We start from the raw sequence: 19891 nt of genomic DNA, 5'->3' as shown, positions 1-19891 counted from the left end.
TAAGTACTTAATTTCTGTTTGGAACTCAGGCGAGAATCAAATTCCCAATACAATTCATTTACAACATGAGAGCACTCCTGTGGGATGGGATGGACACGTGATTGAGATTAGTAGATTTATAGCAACACACTTTAAGGACATTTCAAAGAGTCTCAAATAAATCAGCGAGAGCCTGTCCATAGCTCTGCTTTTCAACTCATTTTCGCACTGAAGGAGAGGCAAATCCTGCCAGATAAAGACGCGGGATGTCTATTCGTAAACTACATGGCACACCGTCAAGGTGTTAAAAACAGTCCTGGCCCTAAGGTAGCAGGTCTCAGAGTGAGAAGAGGAGCAGAGTACTCTGTTGGAAGCAGATGGTAAGTGCTCCACAATCAGTTCAAGGTGTGGAACTAGATGCCAGAAGATGTAAAAGACTAGAAAGTCACTGCAGTCCCCAATTTATAATGCAGTCAAGCGACTAGTATACTGCCAAGTACCAGTACTCCAGCAGCAAGCAAACCCTCAGGAACTCGCCATCATATTGAACTCCATAAAAACTCAAGTGTCTCGGGTACAATTCCAGAAACAAAGGAAAATAATTAAAATTAGCTTAATAGAATTTTGGTATCAGCAAACAGTTTGGCGCAGGGACCCCACAAAAGATGGTACACAATCTGATAAGATGCTGCCCCAGGGTCGCCAAACAGGTACAGAGTAATTAGCTGCTGCGAGTCGTATACCTGGTGGTTCTGACATGGTTTCATGGCCCCACAATACTGCTGAGATTTAGGCTCATTAGGCGGGTGTATGTCGAGGTGTCACCTGTACATCTCATGATGCCACTACTAAGCCCTGATTCTGAAACCAGATTTGCCTCTAGAGGATTCCTGCAGCCAGACGGTGGGATAGTGTAGTATAATGGTTTCCAAACATTTCTCTAATAAAACCTTTCTCTGAGAGCTACTTCTGATAAATGAAAAGTATTCTGGATTAAGTAAGGGTATGTAAAGGGTACACAATTTAAACTCTGCCCTGATACAATTGTCATAGGGCACCAATGCATACCAGCTCTCTGGAAAGTTGACCTGTGGGTAAAACAGTTTTGTCCCTTTGTTCTTACTTGTGTGTGGCCTATCTCATGCAATACATTGGATGACACTGCTTTGAATATGTAAACTAGGTCGCAGAAGACCCTACTCATCTAGCTAATCGCGCTGAAGTACATTGTTTGTTGACCAGAAACACACCCATCCTTAATGACTCCGGATTATGACTTACTGGTGGCAAGGACATTATAGGTTTTAAAAGCATCGGCTTTTATAGGTCCGCGGGTAAAATGCATGCCTAATTACTCCCTTCTACACTCACAACTAAAGCACCATTTTTTTCTAACATATATTACATTTTTAACTAGGAACAATAAATGTCATAACATTCAGAGGGATTTATGTTAATGATTGAAGCAATAAAGGAGGTGAAGGAGGGATGAGTGGAGTGAAGGAATGCAAGAAGAGGAAGGAACATAAGGAGAAGAAAGAAATGAAAAAAGAACTGAAAGAAGTAAAATATAAAGTGAAGAAAATGAACAAATGTGAGAAGGAAAGAGAGAAAGAAGCTATTAAAAAACTGAAAGTGAGACTGAAGCAGGGTAATGAAAAAAAGCAGCAGAGAAAGAAAAAAGAGAAGGATTGAAGTAGACAATGAAGGAAAGACCCATAGAAACAAACCAGGAAAGGAGCAGAAAAGGCAGAAAGGAGATCATAAAAGAAGTCTGATGAAAGAAAAAAGGAAATGAATGAAAAAGAAAACTGAAAAAAATAGAAAGGGACAGAAAGGAAGGAGGAGATTAAGAAAAAATGAAAAACCCAGGCAAATAAAGAATAGAAAAACACATCAGTGTGTGTGCTAGGAAGCATTTTTTTTCGTCACTGTCATTCAGGAAACACACATTTTTACAGAGGCCTCAAAGGACACAATGGATACAGAGTTCTACACTTTCAAAAATTGCAAGCTCACTGAAATACATCAGTTGAAGTGCTCTTTAATGAAAAAACACCACTGCTAAACCATTAATTATTTCTGACTGCCTACCATTGGGTGTTTTAGTAAATGGCAATTGGAGTCTTACCTTTAATAAAACTTTTCTCTTTATTTTTACGACTACATGATTTTTAGTCCAGGAAGTGCTTATTCCAAAAGGTTAATCTGTTTTGTTTGGACTAAAAATGGCAGGTGTACTGACATCAACTCAGTGACCGACTTTCATCCTGAAACTGATAAAATGGATGAGATAAACCTGCTGGAATCCAAACTGCTGCATTTTCACATAGATATCTGCAAGGGTGTCAGTACTTGCACATACTCAAATGCATGTTCAAGGGCGTCAGGGTACTTTTTTCTGTCAGCTCCTTGTTTCTGTATTTTATTTGCTATTTGGTTCTTTTGTTTCGTGAAATTGTTGCAGGGCACCTCTTTTGTTTATTTGTAAACGAGGACGAATGTGATACCGCTGTGACTTCACAGCTGTGCCCCACTCATTTTAAACACTGCACTTCACTGCTCGTTAACTCTGAGCTGAAAAGGTTAGGTTTACAGAGTTGAGTTGGGATATTCCCAGAATAAAAAACACATTTTATTTATTTAAAGAGTTTTATATAGCGCTGGGTAGACCCGAAGGTATCAGAGCGCTTTACATGAGAATCAGCAATGTAACATAAAAGATCAACAAATTACACAATACATCAAAAAATAGACAATACATTAGGAGAGGAGAAAAAGGAGAGAGAAAAGTAGTGGAGGGGGCAGGGGAGGTGAGAAAGGGAGGGTAAGGAAGAGACAACAAGGAGAGACGAAAGGAAGTCTGTCTAAAGACCGACTGGGTAGGTGACGACCAAGGAGGGAATCCAATGCCCATCTCCCCTATAGCTAAACCAGGTAGCTCCATCGGGCATCAGACAAAATAGCTAGATCTCAATTAACGAGGGAAATTCACAGATAAACCGGGAGGGGACTAAGGGCCGGGACAGGTGAGGGCAAAGGTCAGTAGCAGGAGAGTGTGGAAGAGGAGAGGGCTAGGGGGTAAGGGGAGGAGGGAGATAAGGTCAGGAGAGACGCAGGAGGATTTGTTGTGGGCGTCATTTTAGGCAAGTACAGGCAGTATTTCAGGAGCGATCACTGTGTGGGGTGATTACATCACAGCTTAGTTGTCACTCCTGTCCCTGTGGGTACTGAACAACTCATTGCATACCATACAAGCAGCTCCAAAGCGTTAAGGGCCCAGTAAGGAGCGGAGCAGCGCCGAGATATGGGGCAAAATACACCTCTGAGTTGGATTAATGGTGTCCGGCTCATGGAAGATCCGAAGTTGTTCTGCACACCCCCAGAGTCATAAATGGCGGACTCAGAGCTCGAAAAAGGTGGCCGCAGACGCTTTCACCGGCCTTGGTAGAAGTCAACAGGCCTGCTGACTCATCATCGCGCCATATCAAGCCTCCCAATGCAAGCAGGCCGTAGCAATCAATACGATTGTGCTCGGTGAATCAGCCGGTGCAGCCACATCCGAATATGTAAAACAGGCAGCCTCACTGCTGGTGCAAGCAGACCGCCTATGCGCTCTCACAAGCAGAGCAGGCCTCTAATACACCTCGCAAATGTGTATAGGAGCTCCGAGCTATTACTGTTAAGGTGAAACAGCAGAGTTAGATCGTCGATGTCTGCAGAGGGGTCAGCGCAGTCAGTAGCACCTCAGCTACCCTACACGACAACCAGCACGCCGCCGGTCGCGCTCCACTCATTAGGCTCCGAAAAGGATCACCGGTCTCCTCCCCATCGATCGTGCAGTATTGCGGGCTACGCTCTCTCACCTCAGTCAGCTGTGTCCTCAGCAGGTCAGCGATTCCGTCACGGTCATCCGCATTTAAAGCGCCGCTTTGTAAGCGCTGCAGGTGTCCGGCATCGCCCTCACGACGGCGACTGCCATCTTGGCTGATTCAGTGGGAGGGAGGTTGTGGCAAATATATCAACGGAGATCGCTCGGAGAAAGGAGGAGTTGGTCTCGGAGTGAGCCGCCTATGTTCCGGTTTCGGAAACTTAGAAACGGATGGTGAGGAAAAGCGGTGGAAACACCGTTCTGTGGGCTGTAAGAGGGTTCGCAAAGGAGCAGTATCTCCGAATGGCCATGATGGGAGCTGACTCCAGGGCTGAGCGAATTACAGTTGCGGGAGTCCACCGGGGCAATGGGTAGTAGAGCCCCGGAAAAACGCTGCTAATTCGGGATGAGTTCCCATGGATCCGCTTCGAGTCAATCTAAATGCGGGTCCGTTCCTTCACAGGCACCATCTTGAGGTAAAAAACACCGGATAAGATTTTCGCCGATATCCTGGTGTTGCCGCGTCTGGTTGGAATGGCAGCCACAGCATCTTACGCTTCCAACCATCCGATGTTCGGAGATGGTAGAAACAGTTGTTTTGGTGGGGATTAAGCACCTCGATTGGATGATGAAAGCGGGGCTTCAGCGGAGCAGAGGCTCCGAGCAGCCATGTTTTCTGGTGCACTAGAAATGCTGGTTTATAAAGTGTGTACAGTCCCTAGGAGGATTAGACCAACCATTCTGGAGGTGTAAGTCCTAGAGGGCCTCCTCTCCAGCCCAGTGCACTGACCCGCCTGGGGAGGGGACGATAGCCCCTTCAGCCCAATGGGCATTGCGTGCCTGACTGGCAAAGCAAACCGGAGTCTCATAAAGCCCAAGCTAATATAAATCCAAATCCCTCCTTATTTTTCATTGTTTTAATTCCTTTTTCAAACAGACCTAAGGCTAACATAATGCATCGAGTGGACTTTGGATCCGCCTCTACCATTGGCTAGCTTTAGCCACTCTCTGTCAACCAATGACTTTAGACTTTGCCAACGCATATGTGTGCCCTGTTTTTGCATTGAACTGCATAAGAGGCTACTTTCCAGCTCTAGAACTCCCCCCGCCCCCTCGGTTCTGATACCCTCTGGAGTCCTCACGCTAATGTGCTACCACTGTATTAATCCTAGAACTAGTGTATTTTTCAGTGCTTGTTAACAAGTTGTACAAAATTGCCTAAAGTGAAACATTTAATATTAAATATTCATGTGAAAGAACCTAAATTGGAGAAAAAAAAACACCCTTTCTTCCACGCCTTCCTTCACTATGCTTTTCTGTCTTCTGAATTCCCTACTAAGTCTCACTTTCTCCTCAAATCAACCCATCTTTCTTCTCCCTTGTACTCGGGGTCTGACTGGGCTATAGGGCAGTCAGGCAGTACCCGAAGGACCGGTCTGACTGGTCAGTGGGGGGGCTAGATTTTTGGTTGTCTATGGGCCTCCTGGGTAGTTTTACTGTTTCCCGAATATTAAAACAAACATTTCCTGCAACAAATTGAAATCCATGCAGTGTCTTGCATACCTTGCAAAATAGTTTTACCATGTGTTTTTACAATTACAGAACTGCTGGATTGCGAGTGTTTATAAGTCAAACCTGCTGGACTTGCTGAATATGGGCCGCGTTTTTGGCCTTCTCATAGCGTAATGAGGTTCACTTTTATTTTGGTGCTGGGCCTGTTTTTGATCTCGGTCCAATCCTGCTGGTAATGTGAAGAGGAAGCTCCCTTTATTGGACGTTGTTCCCCTAGCGTGTAGATACGTACCTTTTTCTAGGTTGGTCACTATTGTAGTGCGGATATAGGTACATCCACTACTGTAAATACAAACAGGTGGCAATGCATCACAGGTTTGATGGAAATGATTGGAGAAGGATCTGTTGCAACAGTTTATCTGAAGTAAGGATTGTCTGTCTCTGCAGGTGCACTGCCCCCCCTTTTTTTTTTTTTTTGCTGTTTCATATAGTGCATACTCGACCTGAAGGTATCGGATTACTTTTAATCGGAAGCACCTGTTACATTACACATAAGATCACGTTCATGTTTTTGAGGCACGTTGTCATAAAGTGATTTGGCCAGAATCAGTGGATGTTGACTTAACGCCAAGATTCAAACCTGGTTCCCTTGTTCCAAAGTTGGCAGCTCTGGCCGTAATGCCACATCTTCTACCCATTGACGAGCATTTACAAATCAGAGAAGACCGGAGGGCGATGATGCTGTCAATACAACATTAGTAATATATGTAATCACCTGCTACTGATGGAAGACATTATTTGACTTCAATTATGGCAGATAGCTAGGTGACATGATGAGATGTGCTTTTTGGCTTGGATTGTTTGGTACCAATCCCCAGTGGCCAATCTTCTGCCATCATTTGCAGTTCTCTCTGGGGCAATATTTTAATGAGTAGAATTTGCATTCTGTGGCTTTTTACTTTGCTGTGCATCATCCTCTTACCAACCGCCTCAACCCTGAGGAACTATTAGTGCCTTTTGCACTAGTCCATTATATCGTTGGTTTTTTATTGGGTAACTTACTTTATATATTTACCCCGAGTTACATCTATGATCTTTCCGTGTTCCTGGGCAGGGCTATTAGCGGGCAGCGGTTGCTGTTTTGCATGGTCTTTGGCTACGATTCAGTCCTTTGCTACCACAATACCACATACTTACTTGAGAAAGTTAGGTGGGTGGTGGTGTTCGATCTTATTACAAATATAATGATGCAGTGGTCTGCGCAGTAGAGTTCAGTAGACTTTCACATGCTTTACTGTGATCTGCTTGAGGCTCTCTGAAAAATAGTGTGCAATCTAAGTATTAATATTGAGCTTTGCAATCTGATTATCCTCTATCGTTGCTTGATCCAGGAGCCATTGAAAGAGAAACAGGTAGACTGTCAAACAGTGGATGAAGGGGAGATCCATGCACAGAGGAAGAATCTGTGCAAGAAATGGCAGCCGAGGCCCTTTTATGTATGAGATTCACCAAGCAACCCTTCAAAGGGCCGAAGGGGAAAGTACTGCACAGATGGATGACAGCAGGGTGGGACATGTTTTGGTGTCTCGGGGGTTCTCTGAATGATGCTTCTTTTGGAACTTTTAGGAATGTAAAGCAGAAGCATAGGGCATGCTCGCTTGCGTCGTTGCCTTTGCAGCATGCAAGATGCGTTGACTTTTCCTATTGTGGTCAGAGAAAGACACTTCACTGTTCTGCAGGTGCCTGATCTGTTTTTAATAATTTTTAAAATGGCCAAAGTGGTGCCTGTGTCTTGAGGATTTCTATAAGGAAGCACTATGTAATGAAGCTATTTGTTGTGCACCCCTGTGTGCACCCACTGGAACACAGCAAACCTGAGCAGAAGACCTGCTGATTGGGTGAGCCGTTTGTCCCTTATCAGGGATCTGGCTTTTAGTCACATAGCAGGCCTGAGAGATCTGTCTCCTCCCTTCCATGATGGTGAACTACAAATAGAGCGGTGAATAGGATTCGTGTAGGTACCTGCACATTGCTTGTAGCATGACAGGTGGAAGAGGCACAAGTCACTGATGACTTTGGAGAAACCATGATGATCACGGCGAGCAGGAGCTCCATTGGGGGACAGCAGCAAGTGGCAGAGTAATCCTGAGCAGATGCAGTGCAGCAACTGAAGCAAGACCAGGAAAACTGCTTTGTGAACTCCCAGGAAGACTTAAGAGTGAAGAGGAGAGCATCTGGAAGAAGAGAGTTGAGAAGATGTCTCATTTATTGGAGAGCAAATAGCAAGACCTAGGATTTGCAGAGCAAGATTCCTTGCTCTCCTTTATAGGATATATGTATAGGTCCATTGGGACATGCAGCTCCTGGGATCGAGAATAGGTTTGTAACCTCTTTTGGCACACTGATTCTTCACACTCTTTGCCCTGATGTATATGCCCGCCTAGTGTTGGGTGGCGTAGAAATGCTGAGGTTATCTATGTTATTTCTAACACATGCAGGGGTGTAACATGATCACCACACACACACATCTTTTCAATGTTGTGGTAAATAAGACAAACTAAAAGTAATTAAAGGTTCTTTTTACCCTCTTACACAATTTTACTTTTTTTCTTGACCAGCCAAGTGATTTAAATTCCCAATCAGTGCCAACATTGGGCCGTTTTACACCGAGAAAAAAAGTATTGAAATTGCATTTATATTGCGCTTACTACTACATTTCTAGCACTTTATGTTGAGTAGCATGCGACCCGAGAGCCCAAAGTTACTGGTCAGGCTAAAACAAACTATTCTATGCATTTACTCAAGTTTCATTGTGGTTAATTCGTGATTTAGTTGTGGTCATTTGAGGGCGCTATGTGAGAAACAAACGCCTTGGGAATAGATATTATGGTTCCAAAAAAGGTACCTTAATACAGACTTACATGAGATTTAGTCAATTATATACAAATAAGGCATGCAGAGGGAAACAGAGGTGCATTTTAACTTAATAAGGGAGGGAAAATAGAAAGTAAAAGTTTCACTCGAGGTCAGTTTTTCTTGCAGGATTTCAATGAATATAGAAGGTGGAGATTTTCTGCCTGCAATCTGTGGGTGCAAACCTGTTGAAAGAAACTGTTTCAAATTCTTCTCTATAATGTGGATTTAAATAATCTTTCTTGAGGCATTTATCAGTTAAAGACATAGCACAGATACTTCTGGCACTGCAAAAAGGAAGCCCAGTGCTTGTTGGGACCCCTTAATGCTTAACTGTCAAGTGGTGCTACATTTAACAGCATCCCATTAGCAGTAATTACAATATGAAAACACCGCCATAGCCCCACTCCATGCAACGTAAGCAATATTTTCAAACCAAGAGATATGATAATGGATTATCGAAAACACATTGTAGCTATCGTTAGTAAATTTAGTCCATGTTTGTGACCAATCAGTACCTGATTTGAAATGTTCTGCATCTGGAGCCACAGGAAGAGCACCAGACCCCACAGAAAAGACATCCTGTCCTGCAAAATAGATGTCTGAGCTCACCTTGAGCCCCTCGCATCGACCTTGCCTCATAGTGGAGCACAGCTGGCCATACACTGCTGCGGAAGAGCTGGATCAAGCCGGGAACAAGTAACACAACAGTAAATGTCCCATCCCTTTCCTGTCCCTGTCACTGCCACTATCCACGGTGACGGGACCGAGTGCTCCCGACTAATAGTTGGAAAGGGGCAGGCCATGTGATGACACAGGCCCTTTGTTGTGGTTGAGAGTGTGTCCTTCAGTGCTTAATTGGAGCCGTGGTTTCCGGTGCTTGACACCACACTTATAACACTCTGCCACACGGTGGCGCTGTTCATCTAATTTGGAGATGAACAGAACAATGGTTGTTTATGAATGTAATATATATTAAACGGTGCTAATACCTGCCTCCCTAGACTAAGTCTAGGGAGGCAGGTATTCCATGTCCAAAACGCTAAAGGCTTTAGCGTTGGGAACCTGGAATAATCTTAACTGTCCCACTTGCAGGAGAGCGAGATGGTTAGTAGCTGTTTTGGTCCCTTCATTGGCAGCGAAGACGGGGCAGTGTGTGGTGCAAGCTGCAGTGTCCTCCTGTTACTTATTATTTTACAAATAAAGCACTGGTCCTCCTTGTACCTGCTAGGGGTGACAGTGGGGTAAAACCGCTTCAGTAATCCTATTAATTCCCTGGAATAGGGACCTTAATGCGTTTTGTTGTAAGTGTTCGACCTTTTTAACAAGTAAGTCATATCTCTCTATCTAGATGAAGCGAAAGCTCTGCTGCTAGTCTCGTTAGGAGTTCTGTATTCACCCTGCTAAGGGTTTTTCTATACATCCCATTCATAACGCGCTTATAATTAGGCAGCTCAAAAGGCTCCCTTAATGCTATAATACTCCAGTTCCACTGCACAAACCGTTCTCGCTGGAGCTCTCTAACCATCAAGCGGTGCTCCATCATCATGTGAGCGAACGTGCTGCACGAGGGCAGAGGGTGGCAGCCAATAGCAGCAGAGGTGCTTCAGGGATTGGTGTCTGTCTGAAGACCTCTTCCATTTTCGACTCCATACTTGAATGAATACACTTTTCCTAAGCACCATTGATCGAGGAAGATGATGCCCTTTTTTTAGCAGATTATTCCTCCTTTCTGCTCTGGGCAGTTTTTGTCTTTTCGTGTATCTGGGGTAAGGACAAAAGTCCTGTTGGCTGCTTGAGGAGGAGGCTGCCACCAAACTGTGAACACTTGAAGCAAAATGGTGCCACTCAGAATGTGGGTCAGATTGTCCTCTTTTGTCCTCAGACTTTGGCTTATCAGGTTCACATCTGTTTGCAATGTATTATAAACAATGCCGCTAAATTATGCAGCAGAGGAGAAGCAACATTGACTAAATTGTGCGTCAAGAAAGGACAAATTATGTGGCGTAATACAGTACATTTTGAGGCAAATGTTTCACCTCATAAGCATCAGTTTAACACCGAAGTACAGCAACCTGAAACTGCAAGGTAACCAGTTAACCTTTACAAAGGGCCTGCCACTGTGCAGTTACATGTGTGACAGTATTTATAGTAACCCTTTTATTAAGGATATCACTTTACTTTCCAGGGTATAATAGATGGTGTAAAATGCGCTCTTTACAAAAAAGAAGCGTACATGTACACCTTTCTTAAGTACAAGCTGTGCTTAGTTTATGCGGCACATTACATGTTCTAAAACTTGGCTTCACTTTCGTGTCAACCGAATGTTCACACCTTTTTGCAAACGTACAGAACAGTGTAATGCTAGTGAATCCGCATCTATTATGCAGTTCTCTCAAAACGTGGCACGTAAATAAAAAAAAAAGGCAAAGCCAAAAGTCCTACATTAGTATTTTGAGTCCTGACTGCATATTTTAAAAAGCCTGCAGTGGGAGAAAATACAAAACAAAAACAATTGCTTTCTGTACCTGGTGCTTTTTGACCAATTCACTAAAGTATGTTGTCAATAGAAAAGAGCTTCATTCAGTACATCATCAGTGGAAATAAGTGTTCTATAAATGCCAACACCAATGAATCATTGCACTTTTGTAGTAAAACAGGACCTCACTCATGGCAGTACCAGCAGTGCATTGGAAACAAACAGCCAATAGTGTGTTGTGAGGTAGTAAAACATTTCTGGGTGGAGCCCATCACCACTCTTTGTGTATTGTAAGGAAATATTAACAGTAGGTCAAGTAGACAGCTGCTCTGTCAGGCAAGACCCCAAAAAAAGATGCAACATGTATGTGAATCTTCTGGAGTGTGGGTGCTGTCTTTAAACAACCTCTGCTTCAGAAATAGCATCCTTGATGTGGACACGTATGTGCGCGAATAGAGAAGCAGAACACTGTCATGTATAATGTTTTTGTTTCCTCTGTCCTCAAAAACCTTTCTTTAGTCTATTATTGTGTCTGCTAGCAACAGAAGAGCAACTTTTTCAGCTCTTAAGCTATATGAATACAAGAGTCAGCTGGAAAGTGAGCAGCTCTCCACAGAGTAGGAGATGCAGCCATGTTTAACCCCAAGTTCTGTAACTTTAGTTACTTTTTTCCTGTTTGAGCTGGGAATATTTTGTTTATTCGTGTTTATGGTGCAAATTCAGCCATAAAATAAGATATTGCCAGTGGCCTTGGTCTGTGATTTAGACTATGCCAGTGAAGTCAGTAGCACGCGTGTAGTGTAAAACCGCTATGGCTGGAAGAGCCAATGATTATATCACAAGCTACACGACATGCTTGTGCGCTTGCATGGTTTATTTTTCATCCTCCTATTCTGCCTTTACTATAGAACATAAAAAGCGAAATCCGATTTGAGAAATTAATAAAATAATCCTGTATCCCAATTTTTTTCTCCGAACAGAAATCCGGCGAAGGGGTTCTAAAGATGCGCCTGTCAAACCACTGCACTTGTACGACACCCCCTATGAACCTACAGAGAACGGAGTGGACTCTGACCCTGAGAAGTCAGCGGGTCCCAAACCACGCGAGTCCCGCCTCCCGGAGGATGACGAGAGACCGCCAGAGGAGTATGACCAGCCCTGGGAATGGAAGAAAGATCGGATCTCCAAAGCCTTTGCAGGTGAGCTTGGTTACCACTGCTGCGTTTATTTGGTATTCGTGCTTTGGAAATGATTCTTCTTGACAGTGGTTAGGCTGTTGAGTGATTCACACCCAGCTCACTAGTGTGCGACAAGGATAGTTCTTACAAATTCTATCTTTGCACATGGGAGTGAAGCTGCTCGGTAATGTTAGAAGGACAGGCTAAGGAAATGGTAACTGATATGCGATTGTGGAGAGAGGGGAGGTGAACAAAGTTGGCAGGTCAGGTACAATCTAAAGGAAGTGTAAAATGATATCTCGTAAAGAGAGTTAGAAGGTGTGTAGAGTCTGTGAGGAGTAGAAAGATAGTGGAAGGAGACTATCCACTGAGGTGTTTTCTGTTAATGAAGCTGGCTGTATTACATGTCCTGTAAGGGTTCAGTTATGCTCCTGCAGCGGTTTCTTGAAAGGGTGTGGGCGGGCCCAGTTGGGAGGGATTTTTTTTCCACAAGCTGTACATGAGGGCAACCCTTTTTATGCTATACATTTCTGCTGTTGATGAGACTTTATTCGTTTTTTGAAGTGATATTATTGTTGGCAGTTAATTGAAATTCTTGAGTGAATTAGGGCGAAAAATTATCTCCGGTCATGAAGTCTTTCCAAAACATGCCCTAGCTTTAGAGAGCTTTGTCCCTCTATCCCTTGAGGATCTAGGTATGTTCCGTCCTCGCTGCTGGAGAGGATTGTCTTCCCTCATTTGTTCTGGGAACCTTTATATGTTCCCCTCTCTCTGCCTGGTTGATTTAAATAATTTCTTCCCCTAGAGCTCTGCATCACACACTAGGTAGTTTGGGCATTCATTCATGTCCCATCTGCGTATTGTCACAATGCTGCTAGACCCTATAAAAACTGAATACATGCTACGGTGGGAATGATATCTTCGAAGTAGTTCCAAAAGTCTGAAAGTGCAGCATATTTACACTTCTCTCCAAGCTCTGCCTACATACATAGACAGTGCAGTTTGAAAACCCGTAGTAGTGGGATCTAATTAGCACACCTCTCCCTTTACCTGCTGCTCTAGGAGGAGAACTGCCCCTTAGTTTTAGTATAGTAAAAATGTCACTACAGTGGTTAATGTCTTCTGGATAACTCACTGTAACTAACAGTTCCTAGTTTCTGGGCTTAGTTGGGAGAGGAGGGTGTCGCTCGACAGGGAATTTCTGTCAGATTGTTCTTCTTAAAATGCTAATTAAAGTTGATTATCAAAAAAAAGTGCCTGGCGCACAATAGCCCTTATAACAAGGATTACATCAGGAAAACAACCAACAAACAACCTCTACAGGGAAGGGCTTATAATAAGGGAATCACCTGAAGTACAGACGCAAAGCTTCAGAGATTGCTTTGAGCCACAGGATCAGAACATGGCACTTTATACCCTCATTAAATCGAGATCCAGCTACTTTAAAGTCCAAAACCTGCCCAGTATCTACAGGTAGGGGACTTCCAGACACTCATTGTTGACCAGTATCACTGCATAGGACATGGTACACTAAAAGCCGCCCTGATCTTTTTCTCAAATACTGCTCAACCATAGTAAAAAATCCTCGGACGAGTAGAAGGATGATGGTGACAATGCATCCACAGAGAACCTTAAAAAAAAGACCCCCGAGGAAAAAAAAATACAATAAACTTATTTTCAAGGCCAAATAGTCTTTCAGTCAATGCTATTAGTTATCTCATTTTTTTTACTTGTCCAACAGTCAACAAAACCTCCGACTAACTTTACCTATCAAACCACATGAATGAAACTGAACCTTTCACCTCTTTCTCCAAACAGAAAATTCAAGGAAATTAAATTGGTTTGAATTAAGAGAATTTTTTTTCCATTTGATTTCAGAAAAATCTTCACCACCCCTCTAGTTTCATTGCTGCTAATCCAAATGCCATCATTAAAGAATTGAATCCCTCCCTAATGACATTGTGGGCGCACCTCATAAATGCACCTTTCTCAGCATGCTGTAAGCACAATGCCTTAAGATTAGTCCAATTACTCCTCTGCTGAAATAACCTGAATTAGACACTACAATCAATGTGAGTCGAAACAACTTTTTTTAAATAGAGATCTCTGAAGCATGTTGAGAAACAAGTTAGACAACTCATTGCAGAAAACAACCTGCTAGGACTACTTTTCATGCTTTAGGTGAAGCTGCAGTACCAACATTACAGTACTCCACATCCTAGACAAAGCTGTCTTGATACTTGATAAAGCCAACTCCTGTTTCCTCTCTCTTCTAAATCTTTCAGCAGGATATGCTCACTCTCGAAAATCTTCACTAAGACAATGCGATTTAGAGGAATGTTTCCCAGCTGATTCTTGTCATACCTGAACAAGCATTTACAATGCAATGGTTTCGCCTTTGGAAAAGTTAGACCTATTGGCATTGAAAATGACAAAATTTGTATTTATGTTTTGCTTTTGAAAACAGATAAATAAATGGCATTGTCATTTACTTTGCTATTAGCTTAATCTCTGCAGTCACTCTGCACTCCCTAGCACTCCCTAGTCACTCTGCACTCCCTAGCCCTCCCTAGACACTCTGCACTCCCTAGCCCTCCCTAGTCACTCTGCACTCCCTAGCACTCTGCACTCCCTAGCACTCTGCACTCCCTTGTACTCCCTAGCACTCTGTACTCTGCACTCCCTAGCACTCTGCACTCCCTTGCACTCCCTAGCACCCTGCACTCCCTAGCACCCTGCACTCCCTAGCACCCTGCACTCCCTAGCACCCTGCACTCCCTAGCACCCTGCACTCCCTAGCACCCTGCACTCCCTTGTACTCCCTAGCACCCTGCACTCCCTAGCACCCTGCACTCCCTAGCACTCTGCACTCCCTAGCACTCCCTAGCACTCTGCACTCCCTAGCACTCCCTAGCACTCTGCACTCCGCACTCACTAGCACTCTGCACTCCCTTGTACTCCCTCTCACTCCCTAGCACTCTGCACTCCCTAGCACTCTGCACTCCCTAGCACTCTGCACTCCCTTGTACTCCCTAGCACTCTGCACTCCCTAGCACTCTGCACTCCCTAGCACTCTGCACTCCCTTGTACTCCCTAGCACTCTGCACTCCCTAGCACTCTGCACTCCCTAGCACTCGGCACTCCCTAGCACTCCCTAGCACTCTGCACTCCCTAGCACTCTGCACTCCCTAGCACTCTGCACTCCCTAGCACTCTGCACTCCCTAGCACTCTGCACTCCCTAGCACTCTGCACTCCCTAGCACTCGGCACTCCCTAGCACTCGGCACTCCCTAGCACTCGGCACTCCCTTGTACTCCCTAGCACTCTGCGCTCCCTAGCGCTCTGCGCTCCCTAGCGCTCTGCGCTCCCTAGCGCTCTGCGCTCCCTTGCGCTCTGCGCTCCCTTGCGCTCTGCGCTCCCTTGCGCTCTGCGCTCCCTTGCGCTCTGCGCTCCCTTGCGCTCTGCACTCCCTTGCGCTCTGCACTCCCTTGCGCTCTGCACTCCCTTGCGCTCTGCACTCCCTTGCACTCTGCACTCCCTTGCACTCTGCACTCCCTAGCACTCTGCACTCCCTAGCACTCTGCACTCCCTAGCACTCTGCACTCCCTAGCACTCTGCACTCCCTAGCACTCTGCACTCCCTAGCACTCTGCACTCCCTAGCACTCTGCACTCCCTAGCACTCTGCACTCCCTAGCACTCTGCACTCCCTAGCACTCTGCACTCCCTAGCACTCTGCACTCCCTAGCACTCTGCACTCCCTAGCACTCTGCACTCCCTAGCACTCTGCACTCCCTAGCACTCTGCACTCCCTAGCACTCTGCACTCCCTAGCACTCTGCACTCTCTACTCAGCACTCACACTCAGCACTCACACTCAGCACTCACACTCACACTCAGCACTCACTACTCTGCTCACTCACTCTGCACTCACTACTCTGCACACTCACTTTGCACTCTGCACTGCAATTACAGACTTAGGCAGCTGTATAAATTCATCTGGTCAATCCTGAATTAAGATCCTATATATTAACAGGCAGAAATCACTTTTCTTCGCCAAACTCCACGGAGTTAAAACACAGCTCAGCAGAATAGGCAATGCGGCTCCAGTGCCTACTCTCATGGAGGAAGTGAAGAAAAACAAACACATTCAGAATTGTTAAAATGCCTGGAATTAGGCCATGTGATCTTTATTATATTAAGTAGTCCAACGGCCACTTACCGAATGGCTATTAAGGGGGCAGGCGAAACCCAATAGGTGGACCTCCTCCGCAGACACGAGGTGCAACGCCTTTACCACGACCACCGGCCCTCTCCTCCCCCCTCCTTGTGGGGGCAGCAGCACCAATGTGTGCACAGAAAGGTACTAGGCCTTCGCGCTCCGACGTTGCCCTCTCATCCAGCAGGCTTCGGGAGAGCCCCAGCGCGCAATGACCACTCCCTCATCGCAGCAGTGATGGCATTATACCTTTACGTGCCCTTCCTCTGCAAACCCCAAGACTGGTGAAAAGGCCTCAGTAGCGATCCAACGCCCCTTCTCTCACCACAGCTCAGCATAGCCTGTGTAGGTAACACTCCTGCCAGCACAACGCCCGCAACCCTGCAGCCTCCGGGGATAGCGGCCGTGCCAAGGGCGTCCCGTCCTCTGCCCTCCTAAATCAACACTTCATTCAATTATTCAATGCACGCGCTGCTGCTCCCTGGACAGGGGGCAGCAACCGCCGCCCAATCACAGAGGCCATTGGCCAAGGGTGGGATTCACTGTCATTCACGCAAAAGTGTCATCCAGCGGCACGTGCCCAAGCTCTCATCTCTTTCTCAGTCGGTCATGTGTGCCCAGTGTGCCCCTCCAGACAGGGACCCGTTGTATGCAAAGTCCAGGCCGAACTGCAAAGACAGGTCCCCTCCACGCAGGTATCCTCTGATGGGCCTCATCGGTGAAGTGTAGGAATGAGACAGGTGTGTCCGCCCCTCCCTCACACACTCGTCACACCCTGCCCTACCACACCAATCCTGTTAAGGGACAGGAGGATAGGTGCCCGGGCTCCTCACACACGGCCCATGTAAAACCCGCGGGCAGACGGGCCTGGGGTCATCCCACGCACCACGCAACCCCGTCATCAGGCCTTGTTTATTATAACACTTTCAGCAATGCGGCAAACGTTCACTCAGGGGAAGCGCCGTGACGCACGAGCTCGATGCGCATGGGGAGACATTAGTGATTGTGTGCATGATAGCGAATCACGAGGAGGCACATTTAGGGGGCTTCCGAGAAAAACCGCAACAATGTCTGAGGCAGAAAAATGCAATGGCAACATCTTCACACAGTACTAACGAAAGAACTGGAGAGCTGTAATGTTTACCATGTGGGGAGGGGGCAGGCGGCAGGTGACGTCACACATTAAAAAAGCATTGGAACTGTGCCCTCAGGTAGCTCCTGGAATATAAGGCCACCCTGTGGGCACAGGGACGTACATGCCACCACCCTGTGGGCACAGGGAGCGTACATGCCACGACTCTCTTTGCCTGTGCCATAGAGATCGTGACCCAGAAAGTCATGGCAACCTCCGTCCTCCCTGGCTGACTTCTCTCAGGTGACACCTGGTCTCGTAAGACTCCTGCTCTATAAGGTCACCCCGGTCTCTGTGGTGTGCGTCTCTGTGGCACTGCTCACTGCTACAGACACCAGAAAGTGGCGAAATGGCGAAGACATTACAGAATGATTTACCATGCCGTTCCGCTGAAATAAGCCACTATCTGCCATAAAAGAACAGAAAGGATTCAATCCCATTAATATAAATGGAGTTCTGACCTCAGAAAAGCATCTTTTTGTCGAAGTTTGTAATCCGCAGAGCTGGAGACCGGTGAGCACTGAGGAGGGCTGGGTTGCCGGGGGAGGAGCAGGCCCTGTGGACAGTACCCTCTGAGCGGAGGAGGGGGCGGCTGCGCCCTGTGTGGTGACAGCACCCCAGGAGCTGCCCGGGGCACCAGGGGATGGATGTCCAGCTGGAAGGAGGGGACAGCGCTCTGAAGGGTGCAAAGAGGAGCTGACCCGGTGCCGGGACTGGGTTATGTACAAGGGTCGCGGCTCGTGCCAGAACAAGGCAGCAGATCTACCCGGGGTACGGAGCTCGAGCTGACTGGGTAGCTGTAGGGGTTCTATGCCCTGACCACCTAGGGTGAGCGCAGCTCTTACAGCGGTCGGGAAAGGAGCAGAGGACCTGACCCAGGGAGGGGCAGGTTTTAGGGTGTCCTGTACAAGGATGGCAGCAGCTCCTCACCTGGCAGGGAGGACCACAGCAGCTGGCACGAGCGGAGCGGAAGTCGTTACGGGCGTAGATGCCCCGTCCTAGGGTGAGCGCAGGTCCTCGAGCGGCAGGGAGCGGACTTGAGCATCTGACCCTGGTTGGTTCAGGGCTTAGGATGGCAGCAGCACTGCTCTTCGCATGATGGAGTCTGGACCACAGGAGCTGGCACGGCATGGGCGGAAGTAGCTTCACTGGGAGCCTTCCTCCTCCGCCTCCATCCGCTTAACCAGACAGACCACAGCACAGCACGGTCCATGGGCGCAGAATCAACAAAGTGCCTGGGGTGGAGGAATTGGACCCGAGCACCTTCTGAGAAGCACCTACGAGGAAACAGGGGGCGGGAGAGGACACGGGCGGCGGGAGGAGGGCGGGAGAGGACACGAACGGCGGGAGGGGGGCGGGAGAGGACACGAACAGCGGGAGGGGGGCGGGAGAGGACACGGGCGGCGGGAGGGGGGCGGGAGAGGACACGGGCGGCGGGAGGGGGGCGGGAGAGGACACGGACGGCGGGAGGGGGGCGGGAGAGGACACGGACGGCGGGAGGGGGCGGGAGAGGACATGGACGGCGGGAGGGGGCGGGAGAGGACACGGACGGCGGGAAGCGTGCACAGGAAAGCGAGGGTAGGGCGGAAAGGCACACGGAGGGGGCGGGAATGGACAGCGCATCAGTGAAAGGGGAGGGAACTGGAAAAAACGTAACTCCGCCCAGGGAAAAAATCTCAGGAACGCCCCCGAATCTGGTCCGGCCTTGACGGACAGATCCGGCACTCAATGGCTAGCCTCCATTTATGGAGCTAGCCAATGAGAGCCGGGGGACGTTCCAGAAGTCCTTATTGTCAACAAAGGATTTCACCTGCGCTGAAAAGCTGCGCAGAGCGCAGCCTTTCGGCAGGCGAAACCCAAAAATGGCTACCAATATATGGAAATTGCAAACTTGCATTCTAGCCCTCCTCCTTCTCCAAGGTTTCCCTTAGGATTCCATATATTCCCCACTGTCTTCAATGTGTACATGGAACTCCTAGGATCCGAGCTAATAAAAACTCCAGCATATGTGCACTGATTAATTTGCAAATATTATTCCCAGCAGCTACATTTGAAAATAATATTCCTAGAAGGAGTTTATCTGTGCATAGATCTTGGAAAATAATTATTCCCGGATGGCATGCTATCTCCTTAAACTCAATCTGTCAAAAACAGAATTCATATTGATTTCTACGACCGAACTGCTTAACCCCAAAATAATAATGGTTGTACTCCCTCACCTTAGTAGCCCATCGTCCTTCCCTCATTGAATGCACCAAGTTACAAAGTTTTATACTTCAGAAGTCGTGAGAAGGTGGCCGGGTATATGCTGTCCACTACTTAAAGTGGGCACCCTGTACCATTCCACACCACCCTTATGATGTATAAGGTCAAAGATAACCTTCAGAAAGCTATCCTAATGGTAGCTATGGAGAGCAGCCTTCAGGCTTAATCTTGAAGTATAGTAAAGCAGCTTGTTTTACCAGAATATCACCTCCTGAATGACTAAATGAAGGAGAATCCCATAGTAGTTAAATAAAAATGTGTATTTATTAATATAACACTCTCTATTATCCTCTACATGAAGCGAGAACGCAAAGCACACAATACGATATCAATAGAACAGTTGTAA

The 19891-nt window shown here is 46.6% G+C and overlaps 1 protein-coding gene across 2 annotated transcripts in view; it reads left to right on the top strand.

The window, feature by feature from the left end:
• The window catches only part of SHF (Src homology 2 domain containing F), a 389674-nt gene that overhangs the window by 224038 nt on the left and 145745 nt on the right, over positions 1–19891 (top strand). For both annotated transcript variants that reach the window (XM_078684959.1, XM_078684958.1), the window contains exon 3: positions 11735–11953. In XM_078684959.1, the coding sequence (XP_078541085.1) occupies positions 11735–11953 (219 nt within the window). The remainder of the gene's footprint in view (positions 1–11734; positions 11954–19891) is intronic.

The sequence above is a fragment of the Lissotriton helveticus genome, chromosome 3_2, assembly GCF_964261635.1.
Source record: "Lissotriton helveticus chromosome 3_2, aLisHel1.1, whole genome shotgun sequence".
Taxonomy (NCBI): domain Eukaryota; kingdom Metazoa; phylum Chordata; class Amphibia; order Caudata; family Salamandridae; genus Lissotriton; species Lissotriton helveticus.
The sequence above is the reverse complement of the archived record's forward strand: the minus strand, read 5'-3'. Positions and strand labels throughout refer to the sequence as shown.